Source organism: Corvus cornix, chromosome 1A (genome assembly GCF_000738735.6).
Source record: "Corvus cornix cornix isolate S_Up_H32 chromosome 1A, ASM73873v5, whole genome shotgun sequence".
Classification (NCBI taxonomy): Eukaryota; Metazoa; Chordata; class Aves; order Passeriformes; family Corvidae; genus Corvus; species Corvus cornix.
The window spans coordinates 68,707,471-68,733,943 of record NC_047057.1 but is presented as its reverse complement, the minus strand read 5'-3'; the positions used below and the strand labels follow the sequence as shown (position 1 = coordinate 68,733,943).

Sequence of the window (26,473 nt, the reverse complement as noted above, 5' to 3'; positions counted from 1 at the left end):
TGGATTGACTGCCACACAGTACCCACTAGATGGTGCTGATATCCCTCTGTCAGAAATAGCCTGATGTTTTATAGCTGGGTGGTTTTCTTTCCATCACAGATCACAACCGAATCCATGCCACTGATGTCCTACACGCCGTGTGGTACCTTACAACTCAGCCCATCCCAGGACTCCCAACTGTGATTAATGACCACGGGTCAGCAAGTGATTCAGGTATATTTTAATGTTGTATTCTTAAATTTTCTCTCATGAAATTTGGTGTAAACCAGCAGTTGAGGATTGCATGCAGAACTTGTTGCAATCTGTAACACAGTGTTGTAGTTCAGTAACACTGTGGACGCTGAGGGTGTTCAGGTGTCTTTGTGTGACTTTGAAGGGAATGGAATTGTTCCTCCAAAACCCAATACTTAACATTTAATGATGTGTGAATGCAAGCCTTCATGGTCGCCTATAACGACAGATCTTTGTTACCATTTGATTTTTGCAATAGGTTTTTTCCTAGGAAAATCATATTAATAGTGCTTTTCAATGCTGCACCAGAAGCAGCGTAGACTTAAATCCTTAAACCCTTCATTGTTTTGATATTCTAAAATTTCTGGGGCGTTGCAGGTAGTGCTGTGCACTTGCCACTGCTTGGCTGTCTTGAAGTGTTCTTTGCTTTTCCTCACTGTCTCCAAAGAAAGAGACTTGTAACTATCTGGCAACTGCTCTACAAGACTTCACTCTCCTTCTGTTTTATGATTGCTCATTACAGGAAGCTGTTCTTCTTGCATTTTTGTATTAACTTCTCCATGTTCAGCTGTGGCAACTAGAGGACCTGTCTGTGTTTTGTGGGAGTTCTCAGAGAGTTGCTGGAAAAGCAGGAGTTTGCTCAATTTTTTTTTTTTTTGGTGTTAAATGGTTTTATTCCTGGAAACATTTATTAGAAAGGGATTTTGGTGGCTTTGTAGGTGAGGTGGAATGAGGGGGGGTTGAGTTTTGAGGTTTTTTGATGTTTTTTATTTGGAAAACATTGTTCAGCTGCATGCAAGATCCATTCAAGGTCATTCAGATTAAATTAGCAAAGCATCTCAGTATGTGTCTCTGACAGGTATGCTTGAGATGCTTCAAAAAGAGGATGGTAAGAGGATTATCAGCAAAGATTAAAAGTCTAGACGTTCATATTGGAAAAAATGCACTGCAATGTAATTAATAAATTCTAGTCCATTGCTTTAAGGACTATCAGTGTCTCATAGACTTGTCTACATGATGAAAGAAATTAGAGGAAGGAGTGGGGAGATCAAGTTCCCTCACAAAGCTCCGGCATGGCTGTGAATCCATGTCTCACTGCTTGTAACTTACATAATTTGAAAATAGGTTTTGCTGGATGTCGGGAAGATCCCCAGGTGGGATCAGGATTTGTTCCTTTCCAATTGTTTGCCTTATTGTACTGGATCATAGGCACAGAAAGCATTGAGGTCAGGCTGCATTTACTCTTCTGTTATGTATTGTAAATTTGCTCCCTCTCTCCCTCTTTGTTGCTTCTGTTACAGTAGGCCAATGAAAAAATGTCATTGGATTTTTTTACTGTTTTCATTTATTTATTTCTGCTCAGATTCTGACAGTGGAATCACTCATGGCCACATGGGTTATGTGTTTTCGAAGACATACACACCTACAGATGACAGCTATGGATGCCTGGCTGGCAACATCCCTGCCCTGGAGCTGATGGCTCTTTATGTAGCTGCAGCCATGCATGATTATGATCACCCAGGAAGGACCAATGCCTTCTTGGTAGCAACGAGTGCTCCTCAGGTAAATAAATCTCAGGCAGTGTTGCTGTACAGTTTGGAAGGTCTTGATGACAGCTTTTCCTTGCTAGTGGTGCCTGTGGCTTCCATTAAGCACAAGTCTGCCAAATATTTTGAAACAACTTATCAAAGTGACAGAAATAATCACTTCACTTGGGGATTGCTGGTGAGAGTCCTCCTATACACTCTCAGTTTGCAGAGCTATTAAGAAAAAGGTACTGATAAACTGTGTCAGTGAAGGAGAAGCTAAAGCTCTGCTGACTGGTAGAGGATTTGTAACTGTGAAAGAATGGAAGAATTATTCTACCAAATAAGGCGTAGAAAGATTAAAATAAAATAAAAAAACCCACTTGTGTAGTTGACTGTGCTTTGCAAGTTAATTGTGCATGATCATAACATATTTTATGTTGTTTCTATAGAGCATGAGCAGCTGCAGTCTTTTTATGAAAGTATTTGGAGGCAGGGAGTGGAAAATAATCTCAGTTTTATAAATGTAGAATTGAGGCTTGCCTAAAGTTACACAGAAGTTGCTGCCAGTCCTGAGAGTTGAATGCAGCAATTCTGAGTTACTCTTTATTGGCTTAATTATGTGATCATCTTTCCTTACTTTACATAGCTGACCCACCTGGCTTCAGCACACTGTGCTAGAAAATACTTCTATGGATTAGGAAATAAAAAAAGATATATTAATGGTGGCAAGTCAGGTAGGGATGCAGAAATTTACTCCCCAGCTTGCAACCAAACTTCCTCTGTCACCAAGAGCAAGTCACCTGAACTCGCTCTGGTATCAGTATGTGTCTATAAATTGATAGTAATACTTCTCATCCTTGTAATGCATTTCTGTGATGAAGAACTTTGATACTCTGGCCAGGTAAATAGACTGGGAGAAGATATCTACTATCTTTAAATCTAATTGTAAGAAACAAGTGCTCTAGCTCTGTGGTTTTAAAACTCAGAAAAAGAAGTTAGATGATTAGCCTTTATGTATTGCCTCTAGTTTGAAAATAAAGTAGTAGGAAAAAATAATTTTCTTGTTATTTTCTTAATGGAATTACCGTGACTATGAGAGTTACGAATCCTATATTGGTAAAGATTTCACCAATTTTGGATTTTAGCATTGAGCTATCTGTCAGGCTGAGTATGTGTTTTCAGGCTGGAAACTGGAATTTGACTTGTTTCTGCATTTGGAATCAGGCCTACATGGACACAGTTGCCTGGTACAATTACCAAAGACAGTAATCCATTAAATGAGGGTAATTCTGAGAATCAGGGAAGCACACACCTGTGTTCTATTAGCCATTAACCTTGGCCTGAAACAGAATAATCCGTTGCTGTGATTTTGCTAAGATGTTCCTCAGCGTCCCCCTGCCTGCGTTGCTTCCGCAGGCAGTGCTGTACAACGACCGCTCCGTGCTGGAGAACCACCACGCTGCTGCTGCCTGGAACCTCTTCATGTCCAGGCCAGAGTACAACTTCCTGGTCAATCTGGACCACGTGGAGTTCAAGCATTTCCGTTTCCTCGTCATTGAGGCGATTTTGGCTACTGACCTGAAGAAACACTTTGATTTTGTTGCCAAATTCAACGCCAAGGTGAGATTAGTTTGAGTTTCTGGGGGATGGTCAGAAAAGATTGTGGGCCTCGGTGGCATCCAACAAAAAGGGTTTCTATTTCCTCTGAATGTCCTTTTGGCTGCTGTAGAATGTTGAATAATAATCTGGCCTTTCCGTTGGGTTTTACTCATTTAAAGTTAGAGGCACAGCTTCTCTTCTTATACATATTCACTCTTTTCAGAAGGTGGTTTAAGGCTAAAAATATTACGGACTATTTTTATATTCTACTTTTCAGCATTGCTTTCTGGTTCGCTGGCACTTTAGACCTATTAACAAAGCACTTGGAGGGGAAAAATCAAAGATGTTATTACTAAGTTTCCATAATGGCTACTGTAAGTGAATTTTCACTGATTTAGTGACACTGTTGTATTATCAAAGCACAGAAATCACAACAATTTTGACATTCTAACTCCAAATGCAGTGAAAGCATGGTCTTCCTTTCCTTTCTCTTTCCAGAGAAAGATCACTAAAGATCTTTCCTGCATGCTCCATTCGGCGAGCATAAAATCACAACCCTGAGAAACCTTTCTTAAAACCTGTTTACAGTTTCAACCTAACTTATTGGAATTCACCTCCTATTCAGATATTTTAATAAACTCCATCACCCATCAAAGCTGTTGGCATGTTAACTGGTTACCTGCCTTTGGAACTAGTACTGCTTTCTTGTTCCTTGTGAGAAACCCCCAAGGACAGTGTGTTTCATATCTAGGACCTCCTAGCTGTTTTGGTGACACAGATAAAAGGTTTTCCTGTGGTACTGCTTACGATGGATCTGTACGCTGACACTTTGAAGCCTCCAGATGTACGACTGGTTTTGTTTTCCATTTCCCTATAACATCTCTCTTTGTTAGGCTTTAAGAATCTGCAAAGAAAGGTCCTAAATATGGTCCAGGGTAGGCAGAAAACTGATCTGTAGGTCCATAAAAGTCTGAGATCCTTCTGCATCCCTGCTAGTCATGTCCCTTCCAACCTTAATCTTTCTGCTTTTATTTTAGAGCAGTTGGTAATATGTATCACTTTTTCTTGTGAGAGGTATGGGAAAAATAGAGAAAAGGAAAAAGGGTGGAAATAGTTTCAACTTAGATCAAACAGGGAAATAAGCTCATTACACACATCTTCACACTGCAATCAAACCAGCATGGTAGTTTATGGTAATCTATATTTATACACCAGTAGGTATTTACTTCCTGAAAAATGTCATGGAAACATTGCATTTGTTTGTTTTCCTAGTAAGTGCTTTAAACAGGTGCATAATGTGCTAAATATTGATTTCTCATTATTCATCTCAATGTTCTTTGGTTTTCATTTACTTTTCTTTTTCCATATTGTTAATTCCAGCCTGGGGTTAGCTCACCTGCTTATGCTAGTGATTTTGTTAAATAGCTAAACATATTGTACGGTATCCCAGGTCAGAACTTCCTTTGTGGGTGCATCTTTTTGCCCAGGATTACTGTCATGGTCTCTTTCTCCTGTCTCCTAGGTGAACGATGATGTTGGAATTGACTGGACCAATGAGAACGACCGCTTGCTGGTTTGTCAGATGTGCATCAAGCTGGCTGACATCAATGGGCCTGCAAAATGCAAAGACTTGCATCTGCAGTGGACAGAAGGCATCGTCAATGAGTTTTATGAACAGGTAAATGCATTCCAAAGTTGCATGGCTGGTGTGAAACAGTCCTGCAGCATGATACAGCTGGTGATGGGAGAGAATGGGAGTGAAGAGGTTGGCTAGAGTTGCATTAATCCATTCTTTTGCTGGACCAGTGAAAGTCCGTTTGTCACTGAGGTTTCTGATGTGTCCTCAGAGACCTCTGATGATGGTGTTTCTACAGGCTGAACTGTTCAGTTCCGGCACTATGGACAAGCACTGGCATGGTGAACAAGTGTTCCTTTCCTGTTTTTTTTTCCCCCTGTTGTCAGTCATCATGGCTGTCATTTCACTTTTCTTTAATGCAAACCATGTTTTCATCCTTCCTTCTGTGTTCTTTCAAGACATCAGATGGTTCTCATGGCTCTCCTCTGCAGTCTCACACTTTTATTGGCATGTAGTCTCCAAAAGTGGACACAACATCCTTGTTCAGATGATCTAAACAGAGCAGTGGGATTATTCTAGCTTCCCTGCAGGCCACATCTCTGTTCACACAAGCAGAACCTCTATGTGCTGAGCAGGACTGTAACACTGGCTTTCAGCTCATCACAAGCCAACCACATCTGCTCCCTACACATTGATCCTGACCCATACTTTATTTTTGAAGACAACACTTCCCGCTCTCAGAGGTTTGTCAGTACAACTGCACTAATTATGCAAGGCCATGCTGGTGACACAAGGAAGGGGGAGAGCCACAGATTGATTTACAAAGACCTGGGAACACAGCCAGGCACTGGTCCTCTCTTTCTAGGTGTAAGGGAGCCCTTAACGGAACCTTTTCTCATTATAACCTATTTAGCCCTGCTGAGTGCAAGGGTCAGGGCTGTTCCCACACTATTCCTCTGTTTCCTGAGTGGGAACATTTTGAATGTTTTGGTCAGATTAAACTCCACATCCTGTCTTTTCCAGATGAAGCAAGCAGGCTAAATCACTGAACCAGACAACCCACAGACTTCTCAAGGAGGCTGTGCAGTAACTTGGAGTCACAGACTAATCCCTTTTAAAACCTTTTCAATTTTCCTTAAATTTACTGCACTTACAGTTTGGAAAAAAAAAAAACCCAACCAGGATTTGCTGCTGACTTCTGGAGGATGTAAGGAGACAGGAAAAGGAACAAAACTCGAACATTGACCTGAAGCTTCATAATTTCTTTTAAATCTCCCAAGAAAAAGAAAGTACAATGAACCTTACATATATTATGAATATTATATTATTATTCAATTTTTGTTTTCATTTTTTTTCTTAAACAAAGAAAGTGTGTCCCAAAACAACCTTCATGTCCCAAATTTTCGTTCAGGAAATTTTCTTCATTACAACTGTCCCAACAAACTGTGCTTCACAATTCTGGTGATGATCATAGCTTATGTGGGTGACTGGTGCAGGCAGACAAAGGCTGTTAATCAGATGTGCTATATGACTTTCCTTTGTTCCAATATAAGTTACATCAGAGGGAAGTGCCCCGATACATTAGTATCATCACAGTGTTGGACAGTGAAGCAAGCTTGTGAGAATACAGATGTGGGAAGATACTGTGTTATCTATTCCACAGTATGAATCTGTGTTGTTTTCCATCATCCAGAAATTGGATTCAAAACAGAGAACATTTTCTTTCTTGGACTTACTTTTGACTTTAAGCAGGATAAGCCAGATTCTCAATTTATTTTACCTATAATAAAATCTGGTTTTCTTTAATGTAATATGCTACAAGAGGTGTATTAAACCGTGTTCACCGTGCTTTTGAGTGTTAGATTTTTTTCTGCAACTGGAAGAGTCTTCATATTTTCATTTTTAAAAAGGAGAATTTTATGGGAAGTTTGAATTTTCCAGGAAGTATTATTAAAAAGCACACATATTTTCACTCTGCTGTGAAAATCATGAAATATCTTTGTTACAATAAAACCCAATTCCTTTGAAGAATTACACATAAATAAACACTACTTAGTAAAAATGTGTTGTATAGAAATATTCAGAATCCTGTGTCATATTGTTGCAGGATGTTTCTTTCTCTTCACATGCCCAGCATAATTATTTGAAGACAGGTTAGACATATTAGAATAAAAAAAAACACACTGCAAGATGTTTCACATAACAAATCATGTTTTAACAGAACAACAAAAAAGAATTTGTAAACATTTCAACAGTCAGCATTTTTCCCAGCTCACAACCAGGAAATCTCAGATATGTTTCTGTAAAGAAGAGCAAGCTGTCACCTCTTCTTAATTTGCTTGCTATTTCAAGAATGGATGGCATGTTTCAGTGTTTTGTCAACACAAATATTTTGTTTTTAATGATTGAACATAACATTTCAGGGTTGGTTATTGTAAAAGTAACGAAGAAAACATAAGGAAATGAGATATTTGCTGTACGTGCTCCAAAATTTAGCTCTCATTTTTTGGCCTTCACCGAACACAGATACAGACAGGTCAGATATGAAGACCATTAATTCTGAAAAATTTACATTACAAGGAGATATATATGAGCAATGTATAATATAATGGAAACTGAAAATGTATCCCCAAATTCTAATCTATATCCTTAAATGTAGGACTCTGTATTGTATTAAAAGCATTAATTTATATATCAGGCTTGTTAGGGAGGTTAGATATTTTTTGGGGGAAATGGCATCTTGTAATGTCTGCTCAGCTGAAAGTGCACTGATATCACCAGAAGCCTTGCTGTGATAGGAAATTGAGTATATCAGATTTGGTTCTGCAATGAAGTTTTACTTTATTTTACATCACGAGAGGAGAGAGAAAAAACTCTTCTTATACCTCCCTCTCTCCCCAAATAAAGCTAAGAAAAAGCTTCATGGGAAAGATTTACTGCTTGTGAGCAAAGCCTGCTTTCATTGGGATGATTCTAATAGTTGCAGGAAACAAATATTTATGACCCAAAGCCAAGAGGACATTTCCAGGTTACTTTTAATAAGGACAAAATCATTAAGAACACTAGTTTGGTGAGATAGCCCTGTCTTGTAGAAGTTGTCTTGTTGAAGTTGTCTTGTTCCCGGTAAACAAGGTTGGTGTGAGCTAGCAATCACACAATCAGAAGGGATTTTTTTAAAATAATGTAAATAAAGAAATGAAATAATAATTTTCAAGTTTTCACACAGTGTAAAGTTCAGGACAAGGGCTAGGGGAATCATTCTGCAGAGTCATTAACATCCTTGTTAAATTCATGTTATCAGTAGTGGGTTGGTATCAGCTCCTACAAGAAAAGAGCTGTAACTTTGCCCATTTGACACGATGGCACTGTAGCAGTGCCATGCTGGAAGTGCCATTGGCCTTTGCTTCTTGTTCTTCAGCATTTTTAATTGGTTGGATGTGCTTTACACCCTTTTTGTGACATAGTTTTGGTTCATTTCGTTCAGAGAAATTACGGCTATTTTTCATCTCCAGGGTGATGAAGAGGCCAGCCTGGGGCTGCCAATCAGCCCTTTCATGGACCGCTCTGCTCCTCAGCTGGCACACCTCCAGGAGTCCTTCATCACTCACATCGTGGGACCACTGTGTAACTCCTATGACTCAGCGGGGCTGATGCCAGGAAAATGGATAGAAGATAGTGATGAATCAGGAGACACTGATGAGCAAGAAGAGGAAGAAACAGCAGAAATGGAAACTTGTGAAAATGCCGAATCCAGTAAGTTGTTGACACTTACATTTTCCAACAAAACAAGTTCCATGTTGTGACCAAAACACTAAGCTGAGGCTGTGAGCTGGCCAGGTTCAACATGGGCCTCCTCCAGAGGGACAGTGAGTCAGTGCTGTCCTTGGTGAAGCTGTAGCCACTTACATTGTTAATGGAGATGCTCCATGGTTTCAGGACCAATGTGGTTCATATCTACCACTTATTTCTACCTTAGTTGAGGTTTCTGGTGGTGGGTCACCTGTCTGTGCATGAGGGCTTTCTAGACTCTTTCAGGACTGGTGTTAATAGACTGCAAGAATTTCAGTTGAAAAAAGGAAGTCTGGGAGAAGATTTTCCAAGGAAAACACTCATCATTTCCACGAGTTAGTATGATGTACAGGAATAATAGAATAAGGGTCTGAAATGCTGATGCAGTAACAGAGTTTTTAACTATGGAATCATTTTAATGCAAATCTCTTCAAGGAAATGTGGAGAAGAGTGGGAAGAGAATTGGCACTGAGCATTGCTGTGTTGTGTGCTGGGGGCTGCATCACTTGGCTGATCAGTAACTAAAGCTCATATTCTCCTGCCTCTTCTCTAGAAATGCAACATTGCTAATATTTGCTGTACTGAGATTAAAGCTTTTTACCTTGAAAGGAGTTTTCAGGCACTTGTGGGAAGTGATTTTTAAGAGAAAATACTGCAGCTGTAGACTTCTTTCTTTTAGCGGTTTAATCCTGCATGTTTTACCTTTTTCTTCCTTTCATGTCCTTTCTCCCTCTCTCTCTCTCCTACATCTAGAACTTTCAGGAAACACCACCCTTAAGTGCACTCATGAAATGCCAATATACAGCTTTTCCCCTCAACAGCCTCAGTTTTTCTGTTCTTTCCCACACGCTCATGCCCTACCTGGGTATCATCCCTGTTTTCTGTTGGGAAAGCTGAGAAAGATTTGATGAGTGCAGTAAGTCACATATGGATTGGAACAAAAATCTGTCTCCTGATGTGCAGAATTAACCTTTTACCTCTAATAAGATCCCGAGGTAAACAGTTGGTATTTAAGAAATCATTGTTGGTGTTCCTGTTGTTCACACACACACACACACACACACACACACACATTTTAAGTTTAGCACGTTCACATGCACAAAAAATCTTGTAGAGAACAGTAAACATCAATATAACACACATGGCTTAATTTAGCACCTCATGATCTGCCAGTTCTGTAATAGGCAGAGCCACGTGTTTGTGGCAGAGTGGCCTTTATGGAAGTGCCTGCTAGGAGGAAGTGTATGCAATTGGTAATTAACACAGACCCCAAAGCCTGAAACTGATACTGCCGTATTAAAAGATGAAAAAAAAGATGAAGGATGTTCTCATATATCCATGGAGTGTCTAACCTTAATCTGAAATCCTTTGTTTCCTTTCATCTTGTATCTCTATTCACTTATCTTCTGTATCACCAGTAGTGCAGTCAAATAATGCTGTTTTCAGGTTAAAAGCACTGATCATTATTAACACTTTTCACATTGCAAACAGACCGATTTTAGTGGTCTTCTGTTTTCTTTTTCACATTCTACCCTGTTATAGTACCTTACTATTCAGCCTGGTGTTTTTAGACTATGGTCTTCAAAACTTTAAAGATTAATGAACCAGAAGTTCTGAAATATCCAACAAATTCTTTCTACTTCCTTTGTACCAAATGGGGGATGTTCATCTTCTCTATCATACCTATGTGTGGCAAATTGTTTTCTTCAGGTTCCTTAATTCTCTGTGACTGTGTGGATCTTACTCAGGATTCTGTGACACCTTTTGTGTCAATATAGGGGCCTCATAGTTCCTTAGAAATGTATACCAGTGATCAACACAATTTTGGATGTTCTAAACTTTCTTAATGAAACAATAAAAGGTTGAGATGTCAGATGCACAGATATTAAGACTTGTGTAGATGTTGGGAGAGATCTTCTTCTTGATGAAAATGCCTTTTAGGCAGATAGAAATATAATTGTGGCAGAAAACACTTCACCTAAGTCCTGATAATTCACTGAAGCAGTTCAGATAAATTTAAGAGTTACAAAACTTAAGGTAGCTTGAAAAAATTTTTTTACTATACAGGAACATACTTTCCCTGTAGGTCTTATGCAAGTATAAGAATTAAACAGACTCAGTCTTTAGTGATTCAGACAAATTTTAACACCACAGCCAGTGTCTGTAGAGAGCAACAAGATGTGGGGTCACCTGGGAAACCCAGGAGAGAATGTCCTGCTGTGGCATTGGCAGGGTAGGGGCTTCCTATTAGTGCTAAACCTGAAGGTTTCCTACAGGGAACCAAGGGCTTTCTAATGAAGGATTGAATTGGATTTGGTCTGTGCTCAGTGAAAAGCTCTTTGTTTCCAGTTCAAAAGCCTCAAGGGCTAACCATTTTGGATCCTGACACAGACATGCTTTAGGCAACCTGCAAATACTAATCCACGCAAATTTATTTGGTACAGAACATTCCTCTACGTCACCTTCTTTAAAGAAAAATCAGCAGTTGTCTTTGGAGGGGTGATTATTTCAGTTCTGTGACTGCCATTGTCACTGTTAATGACCAGGAAAATTTTTCAAACTTTGTACTGTTAAGGAGTTAACAATCTGTGTTGGACAGACTGTACTGACAGGAAAAAAAAAACCACCCTTCAGAAAGCAAAACACTTGTAGTGCAGCTATGTCAGGAGCCATGGGAACCACCAGGGACAAAAACACTTCATAGGCTAAGAGCAGGGGACTGGTGCTTCAAAACCAAAGAGAAGCAAGCTTCCTGATAGTATTTGGCTGTATGAGTCCTTCTTTAGTGCTCAGACTGGTGCCAAAGCAATGTTGTGCTAAAGCTTTAAGGTCACCTCCAGTGCAATGGTGGAGAGATAGATGACTGAAAATGGGACATAGGAATGGGTTCCCTCCTTTGATTACTAATGCTTCATTAGTAATCGTTCATTATCCTTCTACAGCTCTTCTGAGTTGTAAAATGTGGAAAAAAAAAATTAGGATTTTTTTCCCTAGGACAATCAGTAGGGATCTGTTGGGGGTGGGGAGGGCACAGAATTTAATGTGTGTTGATCAGAGTCTTTAAGAACTTGATATAAAATGAGCAGAAACAGCTCAGCAACGTTTGATGCATAATCATTCAAAGACTAGGTGCTGCTGTGAGCAGCAGAGTCAGGGACAACATGCAGCCTTGAGATAGGATGAAGCTGGGGCTCAAACTGTGCGGGAAACCCGTTTGCTTTCCCCAAGGTCTGGAGAGACACAGCTTTCTGAATTTTAACACTGCTTAAATTTGTGGGTTTAAAAATCTGTCACAGTACACTCTGTCTGCTTCCTATACCTTCAGTCCCTTTTCCTTCCCCAATAGAAACCAGTACATAATGTCACATGGTGTTTTACAGGAAAGAAGAAGTTCAAGAGGAGGAAAATCTACTGTCAGATCACTCAGCACCTGCTTCAGAACCATAAGATGTGGCAGAAAGTGATTGAGGATGAGGAGAGGTTAGCTGGGTCAGAGAAGCAAGGCACGGAGCAATCCACACTGCACCAATCTTCAGAACAAATCCAGGCCATCAGGGAAGAGGAGGAGGAGAAAGGGAAGGCCAAGAAGGATGAAGAGGAGAACACAACTGTAGAACCAAACCAATGACAATATTTACAGCAGTATTTTAAGACAGATTGACTCGTGCACAGACTCTTTCTCAAGCCAGCACAGCATTTAGACACAACACTGTAGAAGTATGGGATAATGCGCCTACAGCTGTTTAATTTGTTTCTCTTTCCTTTTTATGGTGAGGTACATTGTTTAAACTCCTATGCTCAAGGAAGCTTTCACACTGCAACACCGGCTTTACAGACTGTCTTTGAAGAGATTTTGGGGGTGGGTGGAATTATATAAAAATATATATATATATATATAGCCAGGGTTATTGGCTGCACACTTCAGCAAAATACATTTAATGATATATTATGGTCACTGTGATATTTACAGAAGAAAGTTATCTAAGGAAATGCTGCTTCTGAAGCACATTTGCAGTTAACAGTAAGGTACCAGTTAAGTAGCTTTTGCTCTTAATGCTGAGGGATAAAAGTTCCAAAGCTTTATATGAATGCTGATATATCCTGCCAACACATATGTGTGAGTGAGGGGGTGTTTGCAAGTGTGAGTGGATGTGAGGAAATATAGCATAGTCTGAGTTCTTACCACACTAGCTGTAGCACATGTCCCAATATACCACAACAAACAGAAGGCCAGAATTTTAGAGAATTTGTGCCTGCAAGGGAACGATTTTGAGGAGCTTTGCTTTCCCATAGCCCTCCAATCCCAGTTTGCACTCCAGCTGCAGGCAGCAGCCATTCAGTAGTGGCCCAGGCTGCCGCTCTGGCCCTACCCAGCTGTGCCGGCACCACCTCCTCCTCCTCCTCCTCCTCCTCCTCGGCATTTCCCAGACTGCTGGCAAAAGGGATGTGCCAGGAGGGCTGTTTCCAAAGGGGTAACTGTGTGACACAGCAGTCTGTTCCCCTGGAGATGACCTGGCCCTCCCTGTACTGCTGCACACATGAACAGCTGCGTGGGGTCAGCACGAGTGTTTGGGCAGGAGAAAATGGGGAGCAGATGTGTGCTTGGAAGCTATCTTGGAAGCACACTATCCTCTTCTGCCCTCACCCTCTGCCTCTGGGCATCAATGACCAAATGTACCATTTAAGAACAAAGCTAAACTGTTGTGAGAGAAAAGAAGGGGGAGCGTGGGGGTCATGGCCTTCCCCAGAAAAATGCAAAGGGTGCATTAGGAGCTGCATGGGGGACAGGTGCCAGTCCTGCATGGGCTGGACACTCGGGTGTCCCAGCAACCACTCACGTGAGCTTCAGAGAGCTTGGGTTTTCAGTGTGAGGTGCTGGATGGGAGCAGTTTGTTGCTGGCATTCTGCTTAGAAGCAGCATGTTTGGTCCCACCAATATACTTTTCTTCTTTCTTTTTTTTTTTTTTTTAAGAGAAAGAAAAAGATCAGGCCTGTAAGAACAGCAGATCTTTTTTGTTGTTGTTGTTCTGTTCATTTGTTTTCTCTGTTGTTTATGCTGTGAGCCAAATGTCTATTTAAAAGGTTGGATATTCACTTTCAATATTTTATGTCACGGTATATTTGTCAATGATTAGCTATCTAGATGTAAATATGGAAAAATTTTTATGGGTTCCTGTAGATAATGATATCTTTAAGAAAAAAAAAAAGAAAAAGAAAAAAAGGGAAAAGCTGTTTTGTAAAGATAATTTTTTAAAAAATAAATACAAAAACATTTTTATACAGCGTAGCCATTTCCAAACCCCACAAATAAAGTCTTGAGTAATTTGTATAGACCCTTCTGGGAAGCCAGTGGTCTACAGGATCAAGGCTTTAAAATATTAATGCTCTTGGAGACTGGCAGCACTGACCAGTACCACACAATTTAGAGATTTGTTCCCACAGAAGGAATTATATATATAAACTTCAGTATCTCAAAAATTATTTGACTATGTATGTTTTTTCTACTTTGATTCTGCAGCCCATTACCAAGAAGAGGGCTGCTTGTGAGAGTAAGTTTCCTTGTGAAAGGCAGAGTTTGTAGAAGTCCTTTCTGTGTTAAGTTTCTGACATTACACCCATCACTTTTTGCTATTATTACACATTCACCAAATTTCATGATCCTGTTGACACCTCCCCAAAACACTGGAAAACATTCTCTATCAAAGCCAATCACATTTGTGTTATCACTTCAGAGTTCCTTCTTGCTTTGCATTTATGTCAGAATGAGGTTTTGCTCAAAAGAGGATTTGGGGTTTTTACTGGTTGCATTTGCGTGATACTGTCCTGTCCTACTCTTACCAGTAGAGAATGTGTTTGCCTTTCAGCAGAGTGACTGGAGCACAGTTCTGAATGCTCTTATCAGCAGGAATATTTAGGCAGTGTTTTCCAATGAAATCAGGAAAGCAAAGATCCAAATCGCACTGCTATTTTAAAGGGAAAGGACATAGCAGAATGCATTCAAAAGAAAAAAGTTGTCTCCAAGATCTCAGCAAGTCTCCACCAATTCCAGCTTGCATTGTTTTCACATCTCTTCAGTCACTTTGATTGATCATTTTATTTGGGTTTTTCTTGTACAAATGATATGCATACCTTATAGTATGAGAAGGATTTATTATGCCTCATTCTGTCCTTTAAAAATTAAACTCACAGAGATGCTTTAAAATGTCACATCTCCAAGCACTTCTTTCTCAATTTTCAGTACATAATCACTGCAACTGGACTTTAATATTGGGTTTTACAGTACCTGGAAGATGAAAAAATTCTATTGCAGCATTAGTGGGTTTCCAGCTCGTAAAATTACAAAGAGGCATTCAAGAATGAGGCAAAATCCTGTAAGTGAAGTTTCACATATTCCTCTAAACTGGCATATGCAGGGTTGAACTAAGAAAAGTTATCTAAAAATGTGCTGAAATTGAACCATTATATTTTTCTAGTCATCATTTTTGGTTGCCATTAAGTAAAATTGGTGTCAGCTTCTAGTTTGTTTTTTGACATTGTCAATGCAGCTGTTAGAAATTGATACACCATTGCTACCCAAGCCTGTTTGTGGGAACAGTCATTGAATTGGATCTTTATGGTGAAGAAATTGCTGCCAGGCTTAAAATCAGAATGATTGTTGTTTTTATCTAAACTGGAAAGAAATTCCAGTGAAGAAGCTGAAGTAGCTGTGAGTGCTCAGCTTGGTAAGAGGTGACTCTTTTTCCCACTCCAAATACTGAGTAGTCAAATCCAATTTCTGCAGGTGGCCACTCCTTATGAATCTGATTCTCAGTCTTTGAAGTGCATGTCTGCAGACAATGATCAGGAAATCTCCAGGCTGGCTTAGATATAACACAAAAGAAAATACCAGAGAGATTTTATGTCAAGAATGTGAAAAATCTCCTTTTTTTGTGCTTTAGGGTTCATAGATAATGAAGCAGGTAATTTAGGGCGCTCCACAGTATTTTGTAGTCCAAAGGAGGCAAAACTTTTCACCTGCAGTTACTGCAGCCTTTTGGAGGCTAGATCTTGAAGGTTTTCCACTTTGCATAGTCTTTGGTGTTACAAGCACCAAATAAACCACAGCCTATGAAATATTTTAGGAAGAAAAAAAAATAAAAGAAAACTAATTGAATCCAATCAACAAAACGCTCATGTTTTAGGTGGCATGTTTACAATGTTGATAGGAATTTCTGGTACATACCATATGCAAAGCAGCGTGTTAGATACTGGAGAAAGCAACCCCCATTTGAACAGTGTTTTGCAGTGACAAAAAACCCCAAAGCCTATTAGTTTTCTGTTCTTTAAAAGCAGGAAGAGAAAGACTAGATGATTTTTTCCATTTGGATATTTTGTTTTCCCCTCTTTAATGTCACTTGGTGTCTGATCCTGTTCTCTCCTAGTCTAGAAGTTTGCTGTTGCCTGAATTATGGGGCTTTTACAGTCCTTGCAGCTCCCTTGCAAAAGCACTCTGTCTGTCACATAGCAACCACACGTAAACACTTTTGTCCATATATTGACACTTTCCTTGATAGCCACATGCTGTTTACCATGGAATATAACTTCTCTCATTGCACTTGTGTTGCAGATGGAACACGTAGAAGTAGAGAGCGTGAAAGCCCCAAAGTATTTCATTACCTTTTCTTTTAGGAGGAGTGTAAGACATTAGCTTCTAAGAAACCAAACCTGCTGTGTCTAAAAACAATAGTTTCCACCATGTTCAAAGGGCCATGTGCTCTATATTTATGATTTAATTCTAAAATCTTGGTTTGTTTTTAGCTAATGTGCAGGGCATTTTAAAATTCATCTCTCAAAATCATCTACTTCTTCCAGTAGGAAGATGGTGTTTGGTGAGATGTTGCAAGCTGTGCATCAGAATTGAGTTGAAACAATCTAGGGAAAAGGGATTTTACTGTGCTCTTGGCAGGATTTTGGACAGCCTTTTTCTGTGAATGAAATCTTTTACACAAAGCTGTGTGTCACCAAAGGCCTCCCCTGTGACCTTGTGCAGGGTGCTGGTTCTCATAGCAAACATGGTCATGTTATGGCAGGAAGTGATTCCCAGGGTAAATGTAATTTGAGAATGCTTTTGTTACTAATGCAAGGATAATTTTCAGCAGTTTTTATCCTGGCATCATGGGTGAACTTCTCTCTGCATCATCATCAGCCTAAAATACAAGATGCATTTGGGTCTTTTACCATTAGTGTACCACTGGTAGAATTTCTTAAGATCCTGGTGGTCTGAATCTGGAAGGAAGTTAAGGCTGTAGAGGTTCAGATAGATGCTTTTTAAAGTACCATTTGGAATCTAAGCAAATTCCACTTCCAAGTCCCTTTCTATGCATTCCATGTTGGACATTAAGTTAATTTGTTTTCTTTTAAAATTCCAAATTTCTGTCTGCTTTTTTGCTGGAATTTTTTTTTTCTTTCTGAAATTCTGGCCCCATCTTTCTTCAGAAATGTCCTAGAAAGTAGAATGCAGTGTGAAGAAGCCAAAGATCTTGCCAAATTGAGCATCAGTCAGTGGTAGAGCCTGTAAGGACTCTCTGTGGGCATCTAGTGCTGTGCCCATGCTGCTGATCTGTGAGCTGAGTAGGTGTGGGGTAGCTGTCAGCAACCTGAGCCTAGCTGGTCTTGGAATCCTAGAGAATTTTGTCAGTTTTCAACATGAACCCTAAGGATTTTTGAAAACTTAGCCATAAGTCTAATGCAGCAAAAGGTTTGTGGTTGGACCTGATTGTTAATTAAGTACTTGTGCAAAGTCTCTGAATTATCCTACTCAGTCTATGGTGTGATCCTGTGAGGGCTTTGCTGTTGACGAAGATGGGTACAGGTCTGAGTCCAGCCTCTCACCAACCTTCAGTATGTGCAGCCAGATGCACCAGTCAGTGTGAGCCCAGGAGCCCAGCAAACCAGCTCTGCTGGCACTGGGATCCAGGGAAGACAGCGCAGGCAGGGCACCAGGCAATTCAGGTGTGGGAGAGGCAGTGCAGATGCACTGTGGCCCATGCTAGGGCTGGCCCATCTCACACACACAGTGCTCAGTGGGCTGGGAGGACAACAGCCGCAGTCTGTGGCTTTTTGTTCTCTGAAGAAGAGGCTTTTGACTGTTGGAAAACTTGCATGAAAACAACATGTAACATTTGCTATTACTTATGCAAGTCCTGTCATGATCGAGATGTTCCAACATCACATGTTGAAGGAAGGAAGGAAGGTTTCAGTTTAAGGATGAGTATGAGAAGTTGCTGCACATCCCATGGCCTCATGGGCAGAAGATTAGACAGAAGCACGTTCACAGAGTGAGGAACGCACCTCTCTGCAGGCACAAAGGGTTGCCTCCTCTTGCCAGCCTCAGCCCTGGATGGTGGCCTTAGAACCTGGGTATTCCTCAGCTGACAGCTCAGAGTGGGTGTAATCAGTCCTCGAGTTGATGGGGTTGCACACATGCAGGAAGGAAGTCAAACTAGCATTTTGTGGGAAGGAGAAAAGGAAATTGTAGTCCGGTATCAAACAGATTCTATAGAACAAATTTTTTTTTCCTTTTCTTTCAAAATCAAATGTAATCCTGCTGAAATGGAGTAAACATAAAGTTTCTGGGAGTTTAATTTCTGTTTGATGTTGCAGTGTTAGTCAAAATGATGGCAGTGTTAAGGAGAAGATAATTATTATTCCCCTTAATTAGAGTGGAGGAATCTTTTTTTTTTTTTTTCCCCCCTATTTTTCAGTGAATCAACAAATAAGAAAGTCCAGAGATCTTGGAGAAAAATACATGTTAAATGATTTTGAACAGATGAAAGAATAATTGAAATTAGGTGACAGCTATCTTAAGAAACATTGGAAGAGCTTGCAAAATTATTGATTATTGGAGTCAAACTTTAGAGCAAAATAGCACCAGTACTTTTGAGAGCAATTTAGTATGATAAATCTTTCTTTGAATTTCATCACTTTCTTTTAGCAAAACAACATCCCTCTGAAGGTAAATCAAAGCAGGGTTTAGCCCCTGCTCTGCTGTGGTAGTTATTGAGTTCCAGTGTTGGAGGGAGCAGTGTGAGAATTATTCTCCATTTACAACCTAATTATGATTTATTCAGAAGCCATTAGTGGGATTTTCCTGGCAGGCAGGTGTTCTTTTGATGAAAAATGCATCACACCACCTCAGTAGGATGGAGATGTCACCTGAGTGAGCACCTGCCTGAGCTCTTAGGACAATACAAGCTCCTCAGGAGCCTGGGGGTGGAGCAGTGCTGGTGTATTTCTGGAGAGTCCATTTTCACCATGACAAAAGGGGGCAAAAGCTTGAGCAAGTTGACAATACTTCTTTGATAAAACTGAAACGATAAGCATTGTGCAGTCTGAAACCTTGCCTGTATCACTTGAGATGTATGCAGACATTCCCCCAAGCGCTTGCTCATGTAAAACTGCTGATGAGCTCAGGTAAAACCAACTGGCCTTGACTCTGGTCTGTCAAGCTGCAGGATGTAGTAAATCAAGAAGACTTTTTGGCTGACGTTGTTTAATTTTCCTTCATTAAGGAAAACTCTGGTTGCTGCAAGAGGAGGAAAAAAAAAGAATATTTCATTTGAGCTTTTCAGGTCACTGGTCTGTGCCAGTGGTTTCATATTCCAAAGTCATGTGTGCAGTATGTCCAAGGTGTGGGAAAGGGGCAACAGATGAGAATTGTTCTGCCCTGGATGCCATATGGAATCTGTGTGCTCCAGGGAGCACCACTGAAATCTGCAGGTGTGCAAAGGGGTGTATCCCAGCAGTGAATTAGTTGGGGAAACCCAAATATTTCTGTCTTCTGTGTGGAAGTGTAAGAGCAGGTATACAGGACTTTGCCACAGCTGCAGGCCATGTGTGCTTTTATGACTGAATTCTCTTGTCCTGAGGCAAAACCATAGAAATCAGATCAAATAATAGCTCCAGTTTTCGATGCTGTCTTCCTTTACTGCAGCAAATGCTTTGAAACAATTGATGTGAATTAGCAATTGTTCCTATTGCTCTTTGCTTTTAAGTATTTATTTAAAGAAGTTGGGAGTTCTTGGTGGCAGGGTTTTTTCCCTCCTCTGTCCCTAGTCATGTTTCCCTGTCATAGGTTAGCTAACCTATGACATTCCCCCATGCTTTGCTAAAAAAAAATATAAAAAATCTGTGTGATCTGGTCAGAGAGAAAACAGTGAGGGGTTTGCCATGTGTGTACATACTGCTTTAGGTAGAAAGCCTGCTAAAGTCTGCTAAAGCTGACTTTCCTTTTCAAAATTCCTGCCTGATCCTGAAACACAACGAAAACCTGTATTTGATTGCAGAATGTTGATTTGTAGGTGTTTGTAAACCTTGATACAGTACTGCAGATGGTGTCCCAAAAGATCAAAGACAATGTTAATAACTGCTATGTGATGTTGATGATATCTTTAATATTTCAACGATGTCAGCATACTTTTGGTCATTACTTTTCTAAAGTTAAGTGTTCTTTTCTTGAGTAATCAATATAAGATGTTTGCATGATGGAAAGTAATTTAAGTTCACTTTTAAAAAAGCAGTGATTCATACTGTGGGTTACGTTTGTTTAACAGATTAACATTTTCACTGACGGGTGGCAGTTTTTTTTTCCTTTTTAGTGCTTTTGATAGAAGAACATCTAGGACATTTTCCAACAAAAACATATATTTTCACCTTTGCCTCCAGTTGTAGAAGAAATACCTTCCAAAAATAATTCTTTTCCAGTTCAGTGTGCCCTGTCTGGGTTACAATATGCAAGTATGTTTATCATGTAGAAAGTGTGATTAAGAAAATTAAAAATCCCATTCTGGTAATCAAGAAATTAACATAGCAAGATCACAACCCTTTCTGAATTAAAATCTTCAGTTGCCAGTATAATTGAAGCACTTGACCCCCACCAGATTTTAGGGCCAAATTATACAAATTTTGTATTTTAAAATCGACAACGGGCCAGACAAATTTTTTTACTTCAGGAAACACTGAGGAATTTGGTCATCTTACATCCTATCCTGTGAGGTTTGACTCCTGGCCTGGGACCTCAGGGCAAAATTATTTTAATGATGTTTATTCAGACTCAGCTATAGTAGCAAGTTTCCACAAATCACTCGAGTACTACAAATTTAATCCCTCCTTGATTTTTTTTTCGCTTCAAAAGGTGAGAAAAAGGTGGGGGGAGTGTAATTTTATATGGCTCTATTTGAAAAGGGTTTTGTGTACCTTTATAATTCTTTTGAAGCAATATTTTAAAAAACAACTGCCAGCCAAAGTGGCAATGCAGAAAAGTGCCATCTTGTTTAGGATTTGTACACGCCAGTTTTTAACACAGTGTTCTTTTCACTAAGTACTACATATGTTAATTTATATTTATATATTGTCAATATTGTTGTAACCAAGCTTCTCCTTTCTAAACACTTCAGGAACAAGGCCTTGTATTTTTAGGTGATTTTCATAAACAGAATAATTCTTTTCCTTTCACTAGTATCTTGCACTCGATACATGTAGCAATACTTAATATATTCTCTTCACAAGTATTTGTTAAGTGATTTAGTTAATGGCTGATAAATGTTTTGTACAAAATAGATTCTGTACAGGAAAAAAAATCTTTTAGATAAACATTATTTATTTTTACTGTTTTGTAAGTTAGACACTCTAATGAAGCTCCTTTTTGCCAGAATTACTGGAAGTGCCTCTTGGTAAAATGTATTATACAGTAAATATGTATTCAAAATTATTAGAAATACTTGTCACAAAATGAACAATGTGGATGTTGCAATGTGAAGACAAATGTACAACATAAATATAATTCTGTGGTATCCTGTTGGCTGTGCTTCTTTTTCCTTTACTGAACAAATTTGCTTTCAGTGCCCAGCTTTCAGTTTAAGTGTCAGACTACAAATGACTTGTACCCTCTTTGGACTCTGATTTAAATCCAGTAAAAGCTTGTATATATTGAATTACTATTTTAGCTGCCAGCCCTGCTTGGTATGTGTTAGTGACCCAAGCTCCTGTTTATTGGTATCGGATTTCCTGCAACTTTTACCTGCAGAATTCTGCACTTTGGTTCAGATTACTAATAAATCCCATGTTAAATACTTTATGGCTCAGCCAATCTGTGGAAAGCCTCATTATAACCATTCTTCTTTACTGATGACCAATATTTAGCATCCATCATCTGTGTACTGCTCAATCCAATTAATATGGACCATAAGGATTGAATGTGGTCAGTATTACATGGCAGCATTCAGCCACAGCAATGCAGAGTGACTAATGCTTCCAGAGAAAATGAAATGTGTTACCTTAACAGTTTTCCATATTAATCATAGGAGTAATCTGTTAAAGTGGGACATCAGTGAGTGAAATCAATTTTCTTGCCATTATATTGGTAAGTATGCTGTCATTTTTCAGTGAAAAATTTTACTAGTCTTTTATGTGGGCTAGAATTGACATCTAGCTACTGTCTTTGCTCACTGTTTATAATTTCAAAAAAGTATCTCACAGCTGTCAAAAATTTTACCCATTTTTAAAGTTTTATTACCTACTTTCATCAAAGACCTGGAGAGCTCTTCAGCTAATTGATTTGAAATGGCTGCATAAAAATTATCAACCATGTGTTCAAAGCCTCTTTTCCCATAACTTAAAAATTAACAGATTTCGAAATCTGCAAGAGTATCAGCCACATATCTGGCCGTCAGTTTTCAAATCCCCCAGTTTATTTGTCCTCTGGCTAAAATTTTGAATGGAAAAAATGTAAGGAAATTTGCACCAGGCAGTGATTAGGAAGATACAAGTCGGGATCCTTGCCAATAGGAAAGTAAAAGATGTTTATACCTATTCCAAGGGAACTGATTCTAAGCCAGCAGCTGGTCTGTCCCAAACAATAACTCAATAGCATGTAATTATTTGATGCTAAAATTCACAGAAGAGGAATGCAGTTGGAGTAGCAAAGAAAAATTTTTCCCTCACTACTTCTCACCACAAAGAGTAGTGGCTACCAAAGTAAAGAATACACTTGTCTGAAAATCACCAAAGTCTCTCTGGAGCTCTTCAAACAGCAAGAGGTTCCCATGGGAAGAGATGAGCAATAAAACGCAGGGCAGAAGCAGTGAATCTGCTAATGAGACCACACATGAGCCTGACTCTCCTGGGGTTCTGGTAAAGCATAAAGGAGGCCATGACGCACAGTCTGTAGTGGCTCAATTAAATGTTGCATTTTCCAGGTGTTCACATCACAATCAATTGCTTGGGCAAATCCACTTGCCTAAAAGCACTTGAGGTGTTTTGCTAAAAACATAATTCTCAGAGAACTCTTGGCGCTTTGTTTAGCAGTGCTTTCTTTTAATGTCTCTTCAATTATCTCACCAAAACCCTGTGGAAATCAACCTCATAACACCACGGACTCCCCGGATATTGTCAGTGATTAATGTAGGCATGGAAGAGCAAACGACTTTGACAGGTGAGTAACTTGCAGGTGCTACCCTGGCTGATGGAGTCTGTAGCTCTGGGGTTGCCATCTCATACTGTCCAAGGGAGATTTGTAACCACTCCACACTGGATTCTCAAAGACCTGGCATGCTGCAGTGGCAGGTGTCAAAACTAACTACTTTGTTGAACAGCTTTACTGCCAAGAGGTGATAGGAACCTTGCATTAATTTATGAGAAAACATGCAAGTTTCAAGTTTAACTGCAGGTTTTGATGGCTTGTGTCACACCCAATGTAGATTGTTAGTTATAATCACTAAACAATCTGGGATAGACACAGGCATAATGGTTTGGAAGTCTGATACAAATAAAAGGTTGCTGCAGCACCTGCTTGTCTTCAGCCAGGAAATACAAAGCAGAAGGTTCCTGTTTGATCTGCAAAACGGCTTCATTTAATGTGCCTTTTGTTGTTGTTGTTGCTGATAAATTACTTCCCTTCACAATCCTTTGCACATGGTGATTGTTTATTACTGTTCTTGCCAAAGGCATCATAGTCTACAAATTCAATGCCTTCTGTGTAATCAGCTCCTCTGCTCAATTATTTGCACCTTCTCTTTCCACATTTCTAGCCAAAATCTTTGGTTTTAAACCTACTTCAAAGAACTTATCTTCATTAAGGAAAGTGCTAGAGGACTTTTTTTAAGATTAATGGTATTAATCTCTAATGGCTGGACAAGTTCCAGTCTCACTTATTACATCTTTATACACAGAAATTCTCCCCAAAGCTCCCCAAATGCTTCCTGCCCTGAAGAATGTCACATCACTGGAATTCTCATTCATCCTGTTTGTTATACTCCCTCAGAAACAGGTTTCACAGGGCCCTCTGGGATCTTTGCAAAGTGTGGTGCTGTATAAAATACATAGTATTTCTTTTCCAGATCTCATTAAAACCTGTCTGACTCTGTCATTTGAGCTGGGGGAAGGGGGGGGTTGGGGGAGGGGGGGTTGGTTTTTTTTTTTTACGAATCACTCAGGAAAGAAAACCTCTGAGCCATTTTACCTGATCAGTCACCTTCTGCAAGCTCTTTCAAGGTAATGTACAGCCATTGACCACACTCCTAAACATTGCCTCAGGCACCCAGCATGGAGAGCATACACAGAAGAGGTGATACTGTTCTGTGATCAGGGTACAGTAAAGGTTTTTACTCCCACTCCTATTTTTGAAAGTTTTTCTTCCCTATGTCTCATGCAAGGGGCTGAAAATGTCAGGATAATTTGATGAGCACCTCAGAGTAAAGAGACTATTCAGTAGGACCTTTGCATATCCTAACAACAAGAAGTTAGTCGAAAATATAATTAGAAAAATTTTCAATTGCTTTGCTGTCCTTTGGTAAGAAAACTATTCTTTGAGGATAGATCTGGAACTCCTTAGTTGGATGAGAAAGTCCCCAATGCTAAAATTCTCACAGCAATCCCCAAGAGCTTCTAACAGCCAAAGTGTATTACTTGTCTCTGGTTCTTTGATGTGGAATGGGTACTCAAGGTTTGTTCTGGCAGTGGGTTTCCTACTCATTTATGTTCTTACCAAGCCTGTTCCTAGGACTGGCAACAAAAAGAAGAGGAAAATTAATGTCAAGAAATGAATAATCCATAGCAGTAGAGTAGCATAGTTAAAGCAATTAAAATTTTATAGGCAGTAAAACTGGGATGCCTTATTAGTTAACAACAGATGTCTTCCCTCTTTCTACCCGTCATTGACTGCAAGCTACACATTTACAGTAATTGCTGCTGGGACTGGCTCTCCTCTGAGTCAGTCCAGGCACCAAGTGGCCCAGGGTTGGAGTATTTATGTTAGCATAAATAAAGTATTAAAGGAGCATTTGGCCAAGGCTCAGTGAGAGTAGTTGAGGACTCATTCCACCAAGAGTTTTTAAGTAACTTTGCTTTGCAGCACAATATTAAGGGTTGGAAATGTATTCTCTGTTGGACTGTAAGAATCATTTAAGATTTTAAGGTGATGTGGTATATCCTAATCCTATTTATACGTTTTGGCTTGCTTTTTTAAACAGTATTTTCCTTTTAGCAGATGAAAATGCATTTTGTTGGGATACATTTTTTAAAAATTTCTTTTAGAAAGGAAAACATTTCATGCTTCTAAACACTGGGCGGGATGGGGGGGAAGATGACAGGTGTTTGTATGGGGTTTTGGGCAGCTTTGGGATTTTTTGAGACTGACAAGGTTAGCATTTACTCATGAAATGTGCCTGAAGAAGCAGCAGCAGCTGGTTTCCTGGGGCTGCACCTCAGAGTTCTGTGGTTGTTGGATGGTTTGAAGACTGGCCCACAAACCTGCTATGTTGTCAGTGTAAAGGTGGGCCCATGCACGAAGATTACTCTTGCCACACCTATTCACTCTGGCTAGACAAGGCTTTGTAAGTGTAATTAATTTAACCTGTGCTTTAGAAATTAAGGTGGTCTGGCTTCTAATTTCCTGTAACTATTACAAAGTAGGAATGTAAAGAAAACAGACCTCAAGGAACAAGCTTCAGTCTGGTTCTTTGTTCTGTAGCTGCTTTAAAGCTGTTTCAATTCTGTTTGTTTCAATTACAGAATAAGTAGGCAATTTCTTTTAGGACTATAGGAAAGCAAAACCTTTCTTGTCTGGTTGATTGTCTAGCAAGCTTCCAATGGGTTTTGTGTCATTGTGCTATGGGAGGCACAGAAAAGTGACCAGCAAGAGGTGTCATGTCCTGTGTTGGAATTGGTAGTGATTTGTTTCTCATGTCTCAGTTCTTGGTAGTGAATTGTGGTAGGTGATGTACTGCATTGCCTTTCCATGTGATATCCATGGCCTGCAAGGCCTAGAAGACTAAAAAATTCCTACCTGGATGAGACTTCCTTTTCTGTCAGATTAACTTACTGAATTTTAGAGAGGATCCAGTATTCATTTACTCTGAGCATCTTGAAAAGTATTGTAGAGAACATAAGTACGATCATTTCTGAGGAACTATCATTGGGTCATAAAGGAATGGTGACACTCTTCTGGAGGCGTAAGAAAACTTTCCGTAATGGAAAATACCTCCCCCAGGGTGGTGTTGGGGAAGTTCCAGTTAAGATATCAGCATCTATAAAGAAGTCAGAGAAGGCTCTACAATAAAATTTCAGTAAAAGCCCAAATGTGGTAAAAACTTGATACAGAGGTTTTACAATGAGCCAAAAATCCAGGAAAGGTGAGAGGATTGCACTAAATCTTGTGGTCCTTGTTCCTCAAAGCACTTCTGCTTTCTGAACTACATAAAACCAGCCCATAGGT

The 26,473-nt window shown here is 39.6% G+C and overlaps 1 protein-coding gene across 4 annotated transcripts in view; it reads left to right on the top strand.

Annotated features, from left to right (window-relative positions):
• Nucleotides 1–21,835, top strand: part of PDE3A (phosphodiesterase 3A) — a 225,792-nt gene extending 203,957 nt beyond the window's left edge. For all 4 annotated transcript variants that reach the window (XM_039571105.1, XM_039571103.1, XM_039571106.1 and 1 more), the window contains 6 exons: nucleotides 100–213; nucleotides 1,595–1,794; nucleotides 3,177–3,380; nucleotides 4,882–5,037; nucleotides 8,448–8,688; nucleotides 12,105–21,835. In XM_039571105.1, the coding sequence (XP_039427039.1) occupies nucleotides 100–213; nucleotides 1,595–1,794; nucleotides 3,177–3,380; nucleotides 4,882–5,037; nucleotides 8,448–8,688; nucleotides 12,105–12,352 (1,163 nt within the window). In that variant the 3' untranslated portion in view covers nucleotides 12,353–21,835. The remainder of the gene's footprint in view (nucleotides 1–99; nucleotides 214–1,594; nucleotides 1,795–3,176; nucleotides 3,381–4,881; nucleotides 5,038–8,447; nucleotides 8,689–12,104) is intronic.
• Nucleotides 21,836–26,473: the final 4,638 nt, after the last annotated feature.